The sequence below is a fragment of the Pseudochaenichthys georgianus genome, chromosome 5 (genome assembly GCF_902827115.2).
Source record: "Pseudochaenichthys georgianus chromosome 5, fPseGeo1.2, whole genome shotgun sequence".
Lineage (NCBI taxonomy): Eukaryota > Metazoa > Chordata > Actinopteri > Perciformes > Channichthyidae > Pseudochaenichthys > Pseudochaenichthys georgianus.
The window spans coordinates 32,580,100-32,593,072 of NC_047507.1; the positions used below are offsets into that span (position 1 = coordinate 32,580,100).

Sequence of the window (12,973 nt, forward strand, 5' to 3'; positions counted from 1 at the left end):
GAATGGTGATTAATCATGATTAATTAATATTTAAGCTGTGATTAATCTGATTAAAAATTTTAATCGTTTGACAGCCCTAATAAAAACACAAATGTGCCAAAACACATGCAAATTAAGAAACCGCATTTAGAAAACATTCACCAACTTCACAAAACATGCGCAGCGTTAACTAAAAGCTTTTTATCAACAAAACGCTGCAAACAAAAATAAAAAAGGCTGCAAACTGCTGAAAACACAACTGAAACAGGGACACTAAAGTGATGCCCACAGCTTGTTGGCAGGCTGTCACCGTTGGCATGTTTTATAATTGTGAGTGATTTGTCAGTATATTTGAAATGACTAGGTTGGCTACATTAGCTAGCTAGCTTACAGCAGATCTGCAATAATATCGGAAGGAATCATGCAATCACATTCTAAAATAAGCCAATAAAACATATATTTAAGGTTAGTTTCCAGTGACAGTTGACCAACTTTAAAATCCCTTTTCATCAACTTGCGCTCAGGTCCTAGCTGTATGCATCACTTTTTAATTTCCTGGTTTGCATCATGTTTTGAGCTACTTGCAGAGTTTTGTATTTGTAGTTTCGTTTATACACCGCTTTTACTAAACGTTGCGCATGTTTTGTCAAGTTGGTGAAGATGTTTCTTTATTTGCATGTGTTTTGGCACATTTGTGTTTAAATATTTGCATCGTTTTTGAAACTGCAGCACGAAAATGTATTTGGTCCATGTAGCGCGTTTGGCATGTTGGCGACCATAGGTCAATACTACAACAGATAACAAATAGAGGAGCTAAAAACCAATTGGGTAACGTTAAGATTCAGAAAGCAAAAATAACAAAGAAAATCTCACCTTTAAGAATTCAAGAAAAGCCGGTTTCGACAAGCAGGCCTTTTTGATGAGAGCCATGGCGTTGGTGAAGTTGTTCACGTAATCACTGTATACATCAAGCACCATGGACTTGGAAAACTGCGGAAACAAAACATCATGATTATCTGAATTATTAACAACAGCGCAACAATGAGGGGGTACTGCCATGTCTTATTTTGTCTTCCACAAACACAGTCATGTCATTTCTTTTGACATCTTGAATGTTTTGCTAACCATAATGTTTTCAGGGCGACCTATAGGTAATTTCATTCTAAACAGAGGCAAGGAAATAGCCCTTTAAGTATAGTACTTTTAACAACAAAGAATGCTTTGTTTACCATTCCAGTTACCACAACACCCTTCATGAGCCATTTAAGAGGCTGGGCAAAGAGGAATGTGGTGACCGAGTGCGACGCTGTGTGTGTGTGTGTGTGTGTGTGGGGGGGTGTGTCGGATTTGCAGTAGACATTTATTCTCTCTCCTCAATTAAACTCACACCAGGCAGCCGATAGTGATCGTTTTAGGAGTGATGGGGGATTAGCACATCGCATGAAGGAATTAACCCTCTTTGCTCGCAGCCTCCTTCAGGATCCTGCCTCTCGGGTATTACTACAACATATTACTTTGCAGGTACATACATTGCAACAATAAGCTCAATAAAGGGAGTTCCAGTACTTTCCATTTCCAGTGTGCTCTTATTTAATAATAAGGATATCAATGAAACAGCTCTAATGTCCAGCAGAGAGAAAAAGGGTCCCTCTAATAGGCAAATAATGAGCAGACCTTATGGATGAAGAGACTCTCTACAGAAAACTCACACTGAACACTATTATTTTAGTGCCGAAATGTTTAAACACATATCCCAGAGTGGTTTGGATGCAGTGGAGATATTCATCACATGTGTAATTGATTCTGCGTTTGGGAGTAAGCTAGCCCTGTTTGCTCAACCTTCAGCCTGCAGCTCATTACAACCGTGGGAGCAGATATTGTGTTATACAGAAGAAAAGGAGTTTCTTTACCCAGCATGCATGTTATTGATTGCATGTTAAGAATGAAACAAAAACAATATATACACATGCTGTATAAATCTCACTCCTAGTTCACAAATATGTAGAAACATACAAAAAACATGCACATGTAGGACACCTACCGAGGCAACAAATAAGTCCCCGATTTTCTCACAGCTGTCCCACTCGGCGACACGTGACGCCAGAGCTATCTGAAACATGGAGTGGCACTGTGTGATTTCCCTCATTCTGAAAAATATAGGCCGGATTTTTCTCGAGCTCAGGATGCGTGGATCGGCTTCCATCAACGGTCTCTGGTATTCCTGGTGGGATTGAGAGAGGAAATTGGTTGTTGATATGTGCATGTATGTGTTTGGTGGAGGGGCTTTAAGAGAACTCAGCATCCCACCTTCCTTTACATCTCTTCCTATAGTAGTATACATAGACAACTGATGGGTATCAGAAACAAATCCTGTGAATCAGGCGTCAAAATGTAAAAGATGAAAAATACTCTTTTAAAGCAATTGTGGTGGTAATTTTCATTGATGTTTTGCAAGTTTTATCTCCACAAATCCATCAAAGCAAATGAATCATCGACAGAAGAATTAACATGAGATGTGCAATCTGTTTTACTGCAATAATACAAAGTATCAAGTCTAATTGTGCTTGTGGCGTTTCATCTTGTATGTTATCAGTCTGGGGACACGACGTTTAGCATTCAGCTGGACGCCCTGAACAAGAGAGATTTCAAACGTGCTAAACCTCCAAAGCATCACGCGCAATCATGTCACCCCACAACAAAGGTAGCTTATTACATTTCGACAGTGGAAGGCTTTACAGGACATAAGGAAACTGTTGATAGCTGCTGATTCCATTTCAGTAGGCTGCTCCTATTTGGCTGTGATGAGGAGATAACAAGACCCCACTAAAAAGAGAGATAGAGGCTGCATCCCATCCTGCCTTACAGTCTTTCTCTCTTAGCGTCATCTCCACGCCACAGAAATGAGGGCGGCTGTTTTCATCAGGACTACTTATGCTGAGACGCCTCTGTAATTTGATGGATATCACTGCTTCTCTTTCCGGTGTTATTCATAAATGGCTAAATGGTGAAGTTATTGCATGTGGCAGTGGAGTACAACAGGGACTAAGCAGCTCACCTGCACGATCCTCCGGAGAGACTCCAGATAGCTGCGCTCGCTCTGGATGATGGAGCTCAGGATATGGCGTCTGACAACCTGCGCAGACAACAGACCAGTCAGGAAACGCAGCGCTAAGAGGACATGATGGGGCGGCAGCGTGCACTGTGCTCACAGTTAGGCACGCCGCAGGTTGATGATTGAACAATAATCATGTGTTTGTCACGGGAGGAAAAAGACTCAAAGAACAGGAGGTCTGTTTGAACAAGGCCCCCATCGAAGGTCTGATTCAAAGAGAGCTGCACAATTAGATTTGTTTTTGAAATAGCAATATGGTCTAGTGCAATATCAAAATCGCAGTAAGCACAAGCATTTGTAAATATAAAATGTGTGAAAATATAATACTGGAAGTAGGGACTTGGCTTGGTAACTAAAGTGTTGCCGGTTCGAGTCCCAATTCATAAAAGGTGATTTTAATCATAATCCTATTATGGTGTTGTCGAGAAGTTCCAGGCCTACAAACGTTATTTTACAAAATCTTCTTTTTTTTTTTAAATCCTTGTTTGGTACAGATCCTGATAATTGGAATATATTTTTCATGATAAGTTAATGTTTAAGAAATGTTCATTCCCTCTAATATGGCAGATAAAAAGAATTGCATTTATATTAGTTTTTTCCAAATGGTGCAGCCCTAGCATGTAGATGTGTAGAAATGAGTGGTGTCAATCAATACAAATGTTTCACAATTTCATGAAACTGGAACGCGTAACCTAATGAGAACGGTGCAGTTACCATTTGTGGTCTACAGGCGCCTTCTCTGCAATGTAACTGCTATGCTATTCAAGGTACAAATCTGCGCTGGAAATACGGGAGGACACTGTGGTCCAGCTCGGTAATGTCATCATTTGCATTTTTGTTTTTACATGCTTTAAGATTATGTGTGTGTTAAGTGGTAAAAATAGCACGTGCCTGGCAAATAATTCTTAACATGTCAGCTTAGAGCTTGATCTTAAACCCATTTAGGAAGGAGTGCTTGTTAAATCGTGAGGTGCACCTGGTGGCTGGTGAGCCCCTCAGGCATTGGGCTCAGCTGTGGGGGAGGATGCTTAACGTCTGGCACGGCCACATCCAGGTATCCTGCATCATCTTCCTCCTCTGCACACATTCAAGAATAAAGGATAAACATACAGAAAGGTAAAAAATAAGAAAAAGAGTGCATGCATGTGTGAGAAAAAATAAACCAGACAGGGGAAAACAGAAAGGCAACCTCCAGATCTCACTGCAGCTCGAGACACATTGCGACACACCGAGTTTATTACCTCGAAAATGTGAAGAGGTTTCTATACTTTCTGAGAAAGAGACAGAGCGAGAGAGAGGAAGAGGTGTTGAGAAAGAGGCAGAGAGAGAGAGAAGCCTTCGGAAAAAAGGAAATAACTTTCAAAACAATACTGTATCACTGTTTGAGTAAGAGAGGCACACAGAAGTGTGTCTGCAGAAACACCATCCAACACATTCTCATTTCCGCACTGGCACAAAGACATTCGGCAGTCAAAGAAAATCCCACTTCACCCGTAACATAAAGACACAGATACCAGAAGCTTCCTTCCACCGTTCCAATTAAAGTCTTTGGAATGATAACAGAGGGATTGGTGGGGAAATAAATATAATGCAGTGCAGATTCCCCCCCCCCCCCCCCAACACCTACAAATAGCAGCAATGGCCTCTTTACCTCTTTGTGATGGCTCTGAGATTTCTTTGAGGCGTAGGTCTGGTATCTATAGTTTGTGGAGCTGCTCGATACTCCATGGTAATCTCTGACTATTGTTAGGCAAGGGCTCCTATAAAGGAACCCATAGTGTACCGCATGAATTGCCTCATCCTTTTCATTCTCGCACTTCCAAAACATTACTCGACCACATCGCTTGTCTTAAAACTGAGAAATCTGTTTTATGTATTATAGTTATAATCAGTGGGATCTTTCCTCTTCACAGTTCTTTCATTTCACCCTGAGGGGATTTGCAAGACTTTCTACTCCACCAGCCTTGAACGCTACTTTGGCTTGCCTGACATTGCACACAAGCAACTTCCTATAATTGAAAGTGTAAGGAGAAAAAACCAAGACTTCATAAGCAATCCCCATTATCCAGTATAGTAGAACTCCTTCATCCAAAAAGATCCAGCTGACCACCGGTAACAAAGTGGTCAGACTTCACCCGCATTACCCGGTTGATCCTTTCTCTGCAGGAAGTTAACTTTCCGCATGACAGCTATCTTGGTCTTTTCAAGCCCGTCCTTCGTTCCGCTTCTGGCCGCCTTCATGAGTTGCTGAACCTGGTAGGGAGGAGCAGAGAGAGACAACGGAGGAGCTTTAGAGCGCGAGGAGAGTGCCATGCTGTGCAGACTTGATAACCTACGGTGCTCCTCTGCAGAGAGATGGAGAGGAGTGGCGCTCAGTCAGTGGGCTCATCGTGAATCTCACCATCTGCGACTCCCTGCGGGTCGCCGCGCAGCCCTCTAATCAGGGAGACTATGAGCGTGTCATCTACAGATTATCCGAACGGAGTGAGCTCTAGTTTGGCTCAGTGTGGGAGAATCCGGCTGACCAAAAACTCCACCCTGAGCATCCCAGAGGCCCCGCAACCAGACTCCAGCGACACAAGAATACACGCAGGGTGGTAGTATTTTTAAATGATGCTACTTCAGGGAAGTGGGTCATTAATTGGGTGCGAGTTGCACTGGCGTTTATGGAAGTAAATACGCGGAATACTGTTTAATAATTCATGTGTCCCATAAATGCATCTTGATGTTAAACCAGGCAGGGGAAGGAGAGAGGGATCAATAGAAGAGTCTCAAAGCAAAGTCACAGTCCAAAGGGAAGCTGGGGGGAGGATGGTGCAGAGAGTCAGCTCAGCCTTTGCGCCAGCTGAGCATACAACACAGCATATTTCAGCTCTGGGTGATCATCAATCCTGTTGACAAACATCTAGCAGAGAGATTTGAGCTCTGCGGATAAAATAGCGTTCACTTGCTGCTGGAAATATACCTTGATGTCATAGTTGTGCTTGCCAGAAAGTCTCATGGCCAGCTCTCGTTTGGTCCTGGCACAGCGTTCCCTCAGCCGACTCACGTCAGGAGAGAGCTACAGGTGTTGGACAGGGACAGGCGGGGCAAGGAGAGAGGGGGGAGGTCGCGTTTGGCCATGAAAGGCGTAGAGAGGAGGAAAAGAGTAGGGGAGAGGAAAAAGGAAACGGAGGCAAAGTGATCAAGGCAAAATAAGCTACGCAACATTGGGAATGAATCACAAGCAGAGAGTGAAGGCTTGGAGCACGGCTATGATCAAAGGGGTTATGATGTATGATACTTATGGAATGGTGCAGGGATGAGTTTGACTACCCGGAAATAAGTTAGCATTTTAGCACTTAGCTCGTCTTGAAGTCAGTGGTTTTTGGTGAGACGTTCTAACGTTTGTTGTACCCCACTCGTTAAACCTTTTATGTGTCTAACAATGAAAAGGGCCTTTTTATGCTCTATTTTAGGTTTCATAATTGTATTGTGTGCCTCTAGTCTACTGTGACATGAGGTCTTTGTTTATCTCATACTGCCTGTACTGCAGCACCTCTTTTCAACTTCTGTCTGAAACCAGAGCCCAGTCTGATCTGATTGGTTAGCTGGCCGGCTGTTGGGATTGGTGTACCACTTAGAGATGTCCCTTCCCTTTGCCTATCACGTGTTTGAGCGCTAGCCAATAGAAGCGCAAGTGTTACATAGTGATGTCACTATGTTAAGGAAGGTGTACCCTCAGGAAGTTACTTTGGACATTGAGATTGACATGTACAAAAACCTATATAACACTACAGGACAGGGTAAACCCAAAAAAGCATAAAAAGGCCCCTTTAAGTGGTGATGTGAAGTTTGTTATAGCCTTACGTTAGCTATTTACATCTGGCTATTGCTTTATGCTTCAAAAATGATCAAAGTGGTGAAATATGCAAGTAACATAATTGTTTCTTAGCTTATTTTCAGCAATATTCCAAAACCAATAGAACATTCCTGTTGATCTTTGTAGAGAGAGCCTTGTGATGCTAGTTTCCGGGTTCACATTCTGTCATCACTGCACCACTCTATGGACACTGGTTTGTAGAAGGGTGGAGGGTGGAGGGTGAGGGGTGCAGGCAGTTATTAAAGAAGCAAACTCTGGCCCAGCTCTTCCAAGCTGCTCAAATTAAGCAGTAAACTGAACAAGGGAACTTCAAGTACACTTGGTGAAAAATTAATCAGGCGAGTAATTAAAAACGATGTGTTTTGGGTTGAAGGATTTGCTAGCTAGAAAAGTGTTGTTGGCCCCGTAATAGTCAAGGTGCCTTCATTAACTGTTCAAACGGTGCAGCTGAATCCTTCTTTGTGTTCAGTGGTCTGGGACAAGCAATCTGAAAGAAGCGTGGTGGGTTTTTTCACAACACACCTTTTTTTGTAATTACCTGAGCAGCTCATTTCAGTCCAATACATCAACTTCATTCTCTTTGGTCTCCCTTGTTTCTCAAAGCACTGATTTTCTTGCCTTAAAATAGAATTGTATTCATATGCAAACACCTACAAATTAAAAAATATGTATAGGCGAGTACACATCTATACATTAATAATGATTGAAGTCGAGAAAAATATGTGTTATTGCTATGGCTCCACATTGTCCCTATGTCTGCAGAGATGCATGCACGGTAAGGCTGGCGAAGCATAAAGAAAATGCTGCAGTGTGAATGTGCACACAGTGCCATCATGTGGAAGACTGACACTCTCGTGCTGCACAACGCTGATGAACAGCATCCTTGGCAGAAAAGAAGGCGAGGAGATCTGAGGCTCTTCCAACTGAAATGCTTCTTGTTTACTTTCATCCGGCATTGAAAGTTTAAGACCTAGACGGACTGAAATACATTTTTCATGTTCTTTATAGTCTCCTTTATTCCTTTATACTTCTCTACATTAATAAAGAGGACAGTGCCAGAGGAGCAGGAAATGAAATATTCTCCTTGATTATGTAATGCTGGAAACCCCACCAACAACAACCTTGGCCGGCCACAACACACACTAAAAGGTTGACGTTAAATAAATGGATTATGTCAACAGATTTCACATAACTGTATTAGGTTAGTTGAAAGCAATAACATGAAGTTGAACGTAATATTTTGTTTTAATATTATTGCTTTCAACTGAAATCTGTTGACATATTACATTGAATTAAAATCAACGTTTCAGTTTGTTCCGTGCATGATGCCATATAAGATAAACCGAGATGATAATGAGATGAATACACATGCGTCCACAAACTCACTAATACTACCTTGCTTCGTGTTGGTAATTTGGTCTCGTTATCAGACTGCTCATCATAGCTTTCAAACTCACTGGAGCTCCATCCGTTGTCTCTATCCAGAGGACGGCTGTCTCTCTGAACATCTTCGTAGATCATATCTGCCAAAACACACACATTATTACACCTCAGAAGCTCGGCATCAGAAAGGACAATCATCCAGAGCAAACACAAAGTGTGTCGCAGCTACTCACCTTCATCAGGAGAGAGGGGGCCTTCACTTGGAACATCATCATAGATCACCTCGGGAGCCTCAGCTTCAGCCGCGAGTAGAGCTGGCACAGAAAAGCCAGTAGCATCAAAGTAAACACTGTTTGGTTTTTTTGAACTATAGAAAGAGTGGTGCCTTCTTTATCTCCCTTTCTGTTGGATAGTCACACCTCCTGTTGTGAGGGCTTCTATATTTCTTGCCCAAAAACAACACACACAAAGACACACAGCTCCAAACTGAATTGCCTGAATCCTTTTTGGCGGAACAGAGCAGATATAAAAGACGCCGAATATTTCCATACTTATTGTATCATTTGCATGTAAAGGTCTTCTTCCTCAGGGAGATGTGCATTGTGCGGTAATGGCTTTGTCCATGTGATGCAACATGATTGTATCCAGCTTGTTTGAGCTATTGACCCCTTCTATCTCCCCGCTCGGCAGGATTTGTCGTTAACTGCTTTGAGACTGTTCCAGCCTAATTTAGCTCAGTGAGCTTTATTGATTTGGTTTTAAACTGTGATTTGTCTTTTACACTTTCTCCTAAGCCCTGAACAGCAACAATCACTGTTTTCAATTAATCAGATTGGAGATGTGTATTCTGTCGTGGATTATTCAGCAGAGATCAGTCTTAAAACTGGAAATAACCTTGGATACAATCCAGGAGATGAACAAGTGTGTCTCTACAGAAGAGGATTAGCTATACAAATGTTCTTTATATATATATATCGCACACTTTCCTACGCTTGTGCATTCAGAAAGGATTCAGAATGGAGGAGAGAACAACTGGATTTTGGCTATCAGCAGATCTGTTCAGCGGGTCTCACGGGAACATTATTCCAAATGTTTTAAACCAAGTTTCCTACTTTTACTCAACTTTCCAGAACACAATGACACTCCAATAAAGTCATGATCAGGTCACCAACCATGATACTGCATGCAATTTAAAAATACACTGCCATTAAGTGGCCAATGTGAAAGAAAAGATCAAGGCAAAGCATTCAATGTCAGATAATCACTTCACAATGTGCCGTGACCACAATCATGGAGTGAAGGGACATTTTTGCTTTGACAAACAGGAAATACTTCATTATTTATAATGATGCATATAAAGTAGATTCAGTCAAACTAAAACACAGTTTTTCTACACAGACAGTTTTAACCTCCATTGAATAATCTTCAAAATAATTCATGGAGTTTTAGTGTTCGAAAAGTAAAAGAAAAAAAGTAAGTAAAAGTTAAACGAATGAAAAAATGAATGTGTTCAAAATATGTAGCTATAGTGATGCATGTATAACCTTATCATTCAGAATCAATCTGAATTAGAATGTTATTTATTCTAGGGTTGAACTTGGATTTTGTGACTGTAAAGATAAATACAAAATAATGTATATAAAATAGGTGAAGTTAAAGTAAAAATATGAACAATAATGTAAAAACAATAAATAGGTCAAAATAGTTTATATTAACAGTGAGCACAATCAAGGAGTGAAGGGACCTTTTAGCTTCAACAAACAGGAAGTACTTAAGTAAGGCATCATGGATGTATAATAAGAACTCGATACAGCTTGGGAGGCGGGGCCTCATTCATTCCTATAAGAGCTGCTCATTAGCGCATGAAGAAAGAACTGCACCAGCTTCATCCACGCTGGCGTTACGGCCCGTCCACACTACAGCTTCAAAAAAAGCTTGGAGCTGGGCGTGTCTGAAGCTCGACCAACAACCAATCACATAAATCTCCCGCCCCTGACACACAAGCAGCGGTTTGATTGGCTAGAGCTTGTACTGGCATATGATTTGATTGGCTGACGCTTCCACCGAAAGCTTCAGAAGCTTCAGAAGCTTCAGAAGCTTCAGAAGCTTCAGAAGCTTCAAAAGTTGAACATTGCTCAACTTTTGCAGCCTGAAACCATGGATGTATAATAAGAACTGGATACAGCGTGGGAGGCGGGGCCTCATTAATTCCTATGAGAGTTGCTCATTAGCACATGATGATAAAATGGCCCAACTTTTGAGAGAGTGAAACGTCACAGATTACCCGGCATGCCTGAGAAGTACCCGTATGTGCGCTCATAGCGCATGCGCAGCTTTAACCAAAATGCTCGTTCACATCAAGCACGTCAATTTGCGTACACGTAACAGCACCGTGCGTTCATGACAGCATGGTAATGGATTGTTGTTATCATGGATTTGATATTAACGAGGCGGCAGTTAGCAGCTAGCGGCTAGCTAGTAATTATGCTAATGTAAACATCAATCATTATGTACTTATATTACGCTGTAACAGGATCTAGTGATATCCAAGAAACAGAGCTTCATTTAGCATGAAAGAATGATTGCACTGTATATATATATATATATATATATATACTTATAATAATAAGTAATATTAACTTTATTTAATACAACATTTACGGTACAAGATGTAATCATACAGCCCATGTAGTATGATAATGAATTATAGCAAACATGTGCAATATATCCATTATTACAGCTCCGTGGGCTGGCAGTAAGACGATATGGGTCCGTTCTTATTGTGCATCCATGGGTAAAGAGAAACGCAACTCACATTGGTTTTTAAAACAGCATCTCTGTAAACTACGTGTATTGTATTCACTGAATTTCACTCTCTGCCTTTAACGGCTCGTTGTAGCTCCAATAGCTCCAAACTTTTCACGCGCGCGTATACAGACTCCGCGAGTGAGTGAGGCTGACACTCCTGCGAGGGAGCAAGAGGGCTGTCTCTCGCATAGCCGCTCGCGGGGGTTTAATCTGCGCGTGAGGGTAATTTCATGCGCGTGTAAAAGTACATTTTCCGCTCGTGAGTAGCTTGTTTTGCGCGCTAGAATATTGACCCAAATCTGACTCCATACCCCACCCTCCCTGTGAGCACAGTGTGCTCTGATTGGTCGGGACACGTAACATGAATTTGCCGGGCTGCGCGGTCCCGTGGGTTAGAAGCGCGTTCATAATGCAGAGGGAAATAACTCTCAGAATAACGTTATTAGCACTTTATTACAACTTGAGGAACAAATGTTTTTAATAAGGGCGATACAAGTGTTCATACTGGGTAGTTTATTTAGTTTAAAAAAAATTATCCAACGATTTACAGACCATTCTTTCCCCATGTAAGTCAATGGGAAAAAGTGTTTCCGGGCCTGGCAACCAAACGGAAGTGTAGTACCGCCGTTTGGCCAGCACGAATATTTTCATCTGAGTCCGGCGCACTTCCTGGGGGCTTGGGTCATTATGGGGAAAAGAACACCGACAGGCTGGCCACGGCATGGCCACATTCTCAACAAAGTAACGATATGACTCCCAATATTAATTGAAATGCTTTTGTGGATTTAGAAAATGATTTTATTGATTTAAAAAATATTTGTATTGATTTAAATTGACATGCATCCGCTAAGAAAAATAGTCCGTTGTTACTGTTTGAACTAACGTAGCAACGGCAGGAACTATCTCGATAGCGTTTTTGAGGAGCTTTTTGATTACAGATTTGAAAACATCGCTGCTTGCTTTAAAAGTAGCACAATTCATTATGTCAAACCTTGGAAAGTATCTAGATATCCCTGCCCTAATGTGTCGCCGTCTGTTGTCTATGTCTGGACCGCTGCGTAAAAAGGAGGGTTTCTGCCCCGTTACTTCTCCGCTGTTTTCTTGTCGCTCTTGTCTTGTCAGTTAGAAAAGCAAACGGCCAAACTGTATACAGTTAAATCGAACGGACTTCGTTGTGCTGATGTGAGCGTCCTTAACAACGGTCAATAAATCCTTGACAGCGGTCTGTCTGTTCTGGATTAACAACGTGTCACGTGTTCTGAATTGACCAATCAGAATTGAGTATTCAACTAAACCATGTAATAATTACTCATAATGATCCATATAAAGAAGATTCAGAACACAACTCTTCTACACAATAAACAGTTCTGACCTCCATAGAATTTGCAAAATATGTCTTGGAGTTTGGGGTTAGAAAACTACAAGAGAAAGTACCAAAAGTAAAACAAATTGAGCATTGCAGTAGATTTCTCATTAGCATCAGCTCTAGAGTATTCCCATTTCTGTAGTAATGATTTTAGATGGCTAGGAGAGAGGTTTAATAGAATTGCATTATTTAGTCAGTTTAAATATACTGTGCGCGTTGCAAATGGCAGCAGAGGCCTGTGTGAAAATACATCAGAGGAGCGGGACATCAAAAATGTCGGGCAGCATTGCGGGGCTCTTTTACATCTCTCATTTCTGAGCCACCTTCAAATAACGGCGACACTGCTGACTGAGTCGGAATCCAAAAGCAATTTTCCCTCATGGAAATGGTTCTCTATTGATCCCCATCCTGAATGAATTGGATTCATGTCATGTCTGTGTAGAAATCAAATCATGGCCGAATA

General features: G+C 41.5%; 1 protein-coding gene across 5 annotated transcripts in view; it reads right to left on the reverse strand.

Annotated features, from left to right (window-relative positions):
• The window catches only part of LOC117446604 (rho guanine nucleotide exchange factor 10-like protein), a 207,477-nt gene that overhangs the window by 166,876 nt on the left and 27,628 nt on the right, over window positions 1-12,973 (reverse strand). Inside the window, exons 5-12 of one of the 5 annotated variants that reach the window (XM_034082894.1) lie at window positions 8,570-8,650; window positions 8,349-8,476; window positions 6,057-6,152; window positions 5,236-5,344; window positions 4,068-4,168; window positions 3,035-3,112; window positions 2,021-2,200; window positions 853-969 (exon numbers count right to left, since the gene is read on the reverse strand). In XM_034082894.1, the coding sequence (XP_033938785.1) occupies window positions 853-969; window positions 2,021-2,200; window positions 3,035-3,112; window positions 4,068-4,168; window positions 5,236-5,344; window positions 6,057-6,152; window positions 8,349-8,476; window positions 8,570-8,650 (890 nt within the window). Of the gene's footprint in view, window positions 1-852; window positions 970-2,020; window positions 2,201-3,034; window positions 3,113-4,067; window positions 4,169-5,235; window positions 5,345-6,056; window positions 6,153-8,339; window positions 8,477-8,569; window positions 8,651-12,973 lie in introns of those variants that run through there. The other 4 variants (XM_034082893.1, XM_034082896.1, XM_034082895.1 and 1 more) reach the window with 4 other exon arrangements.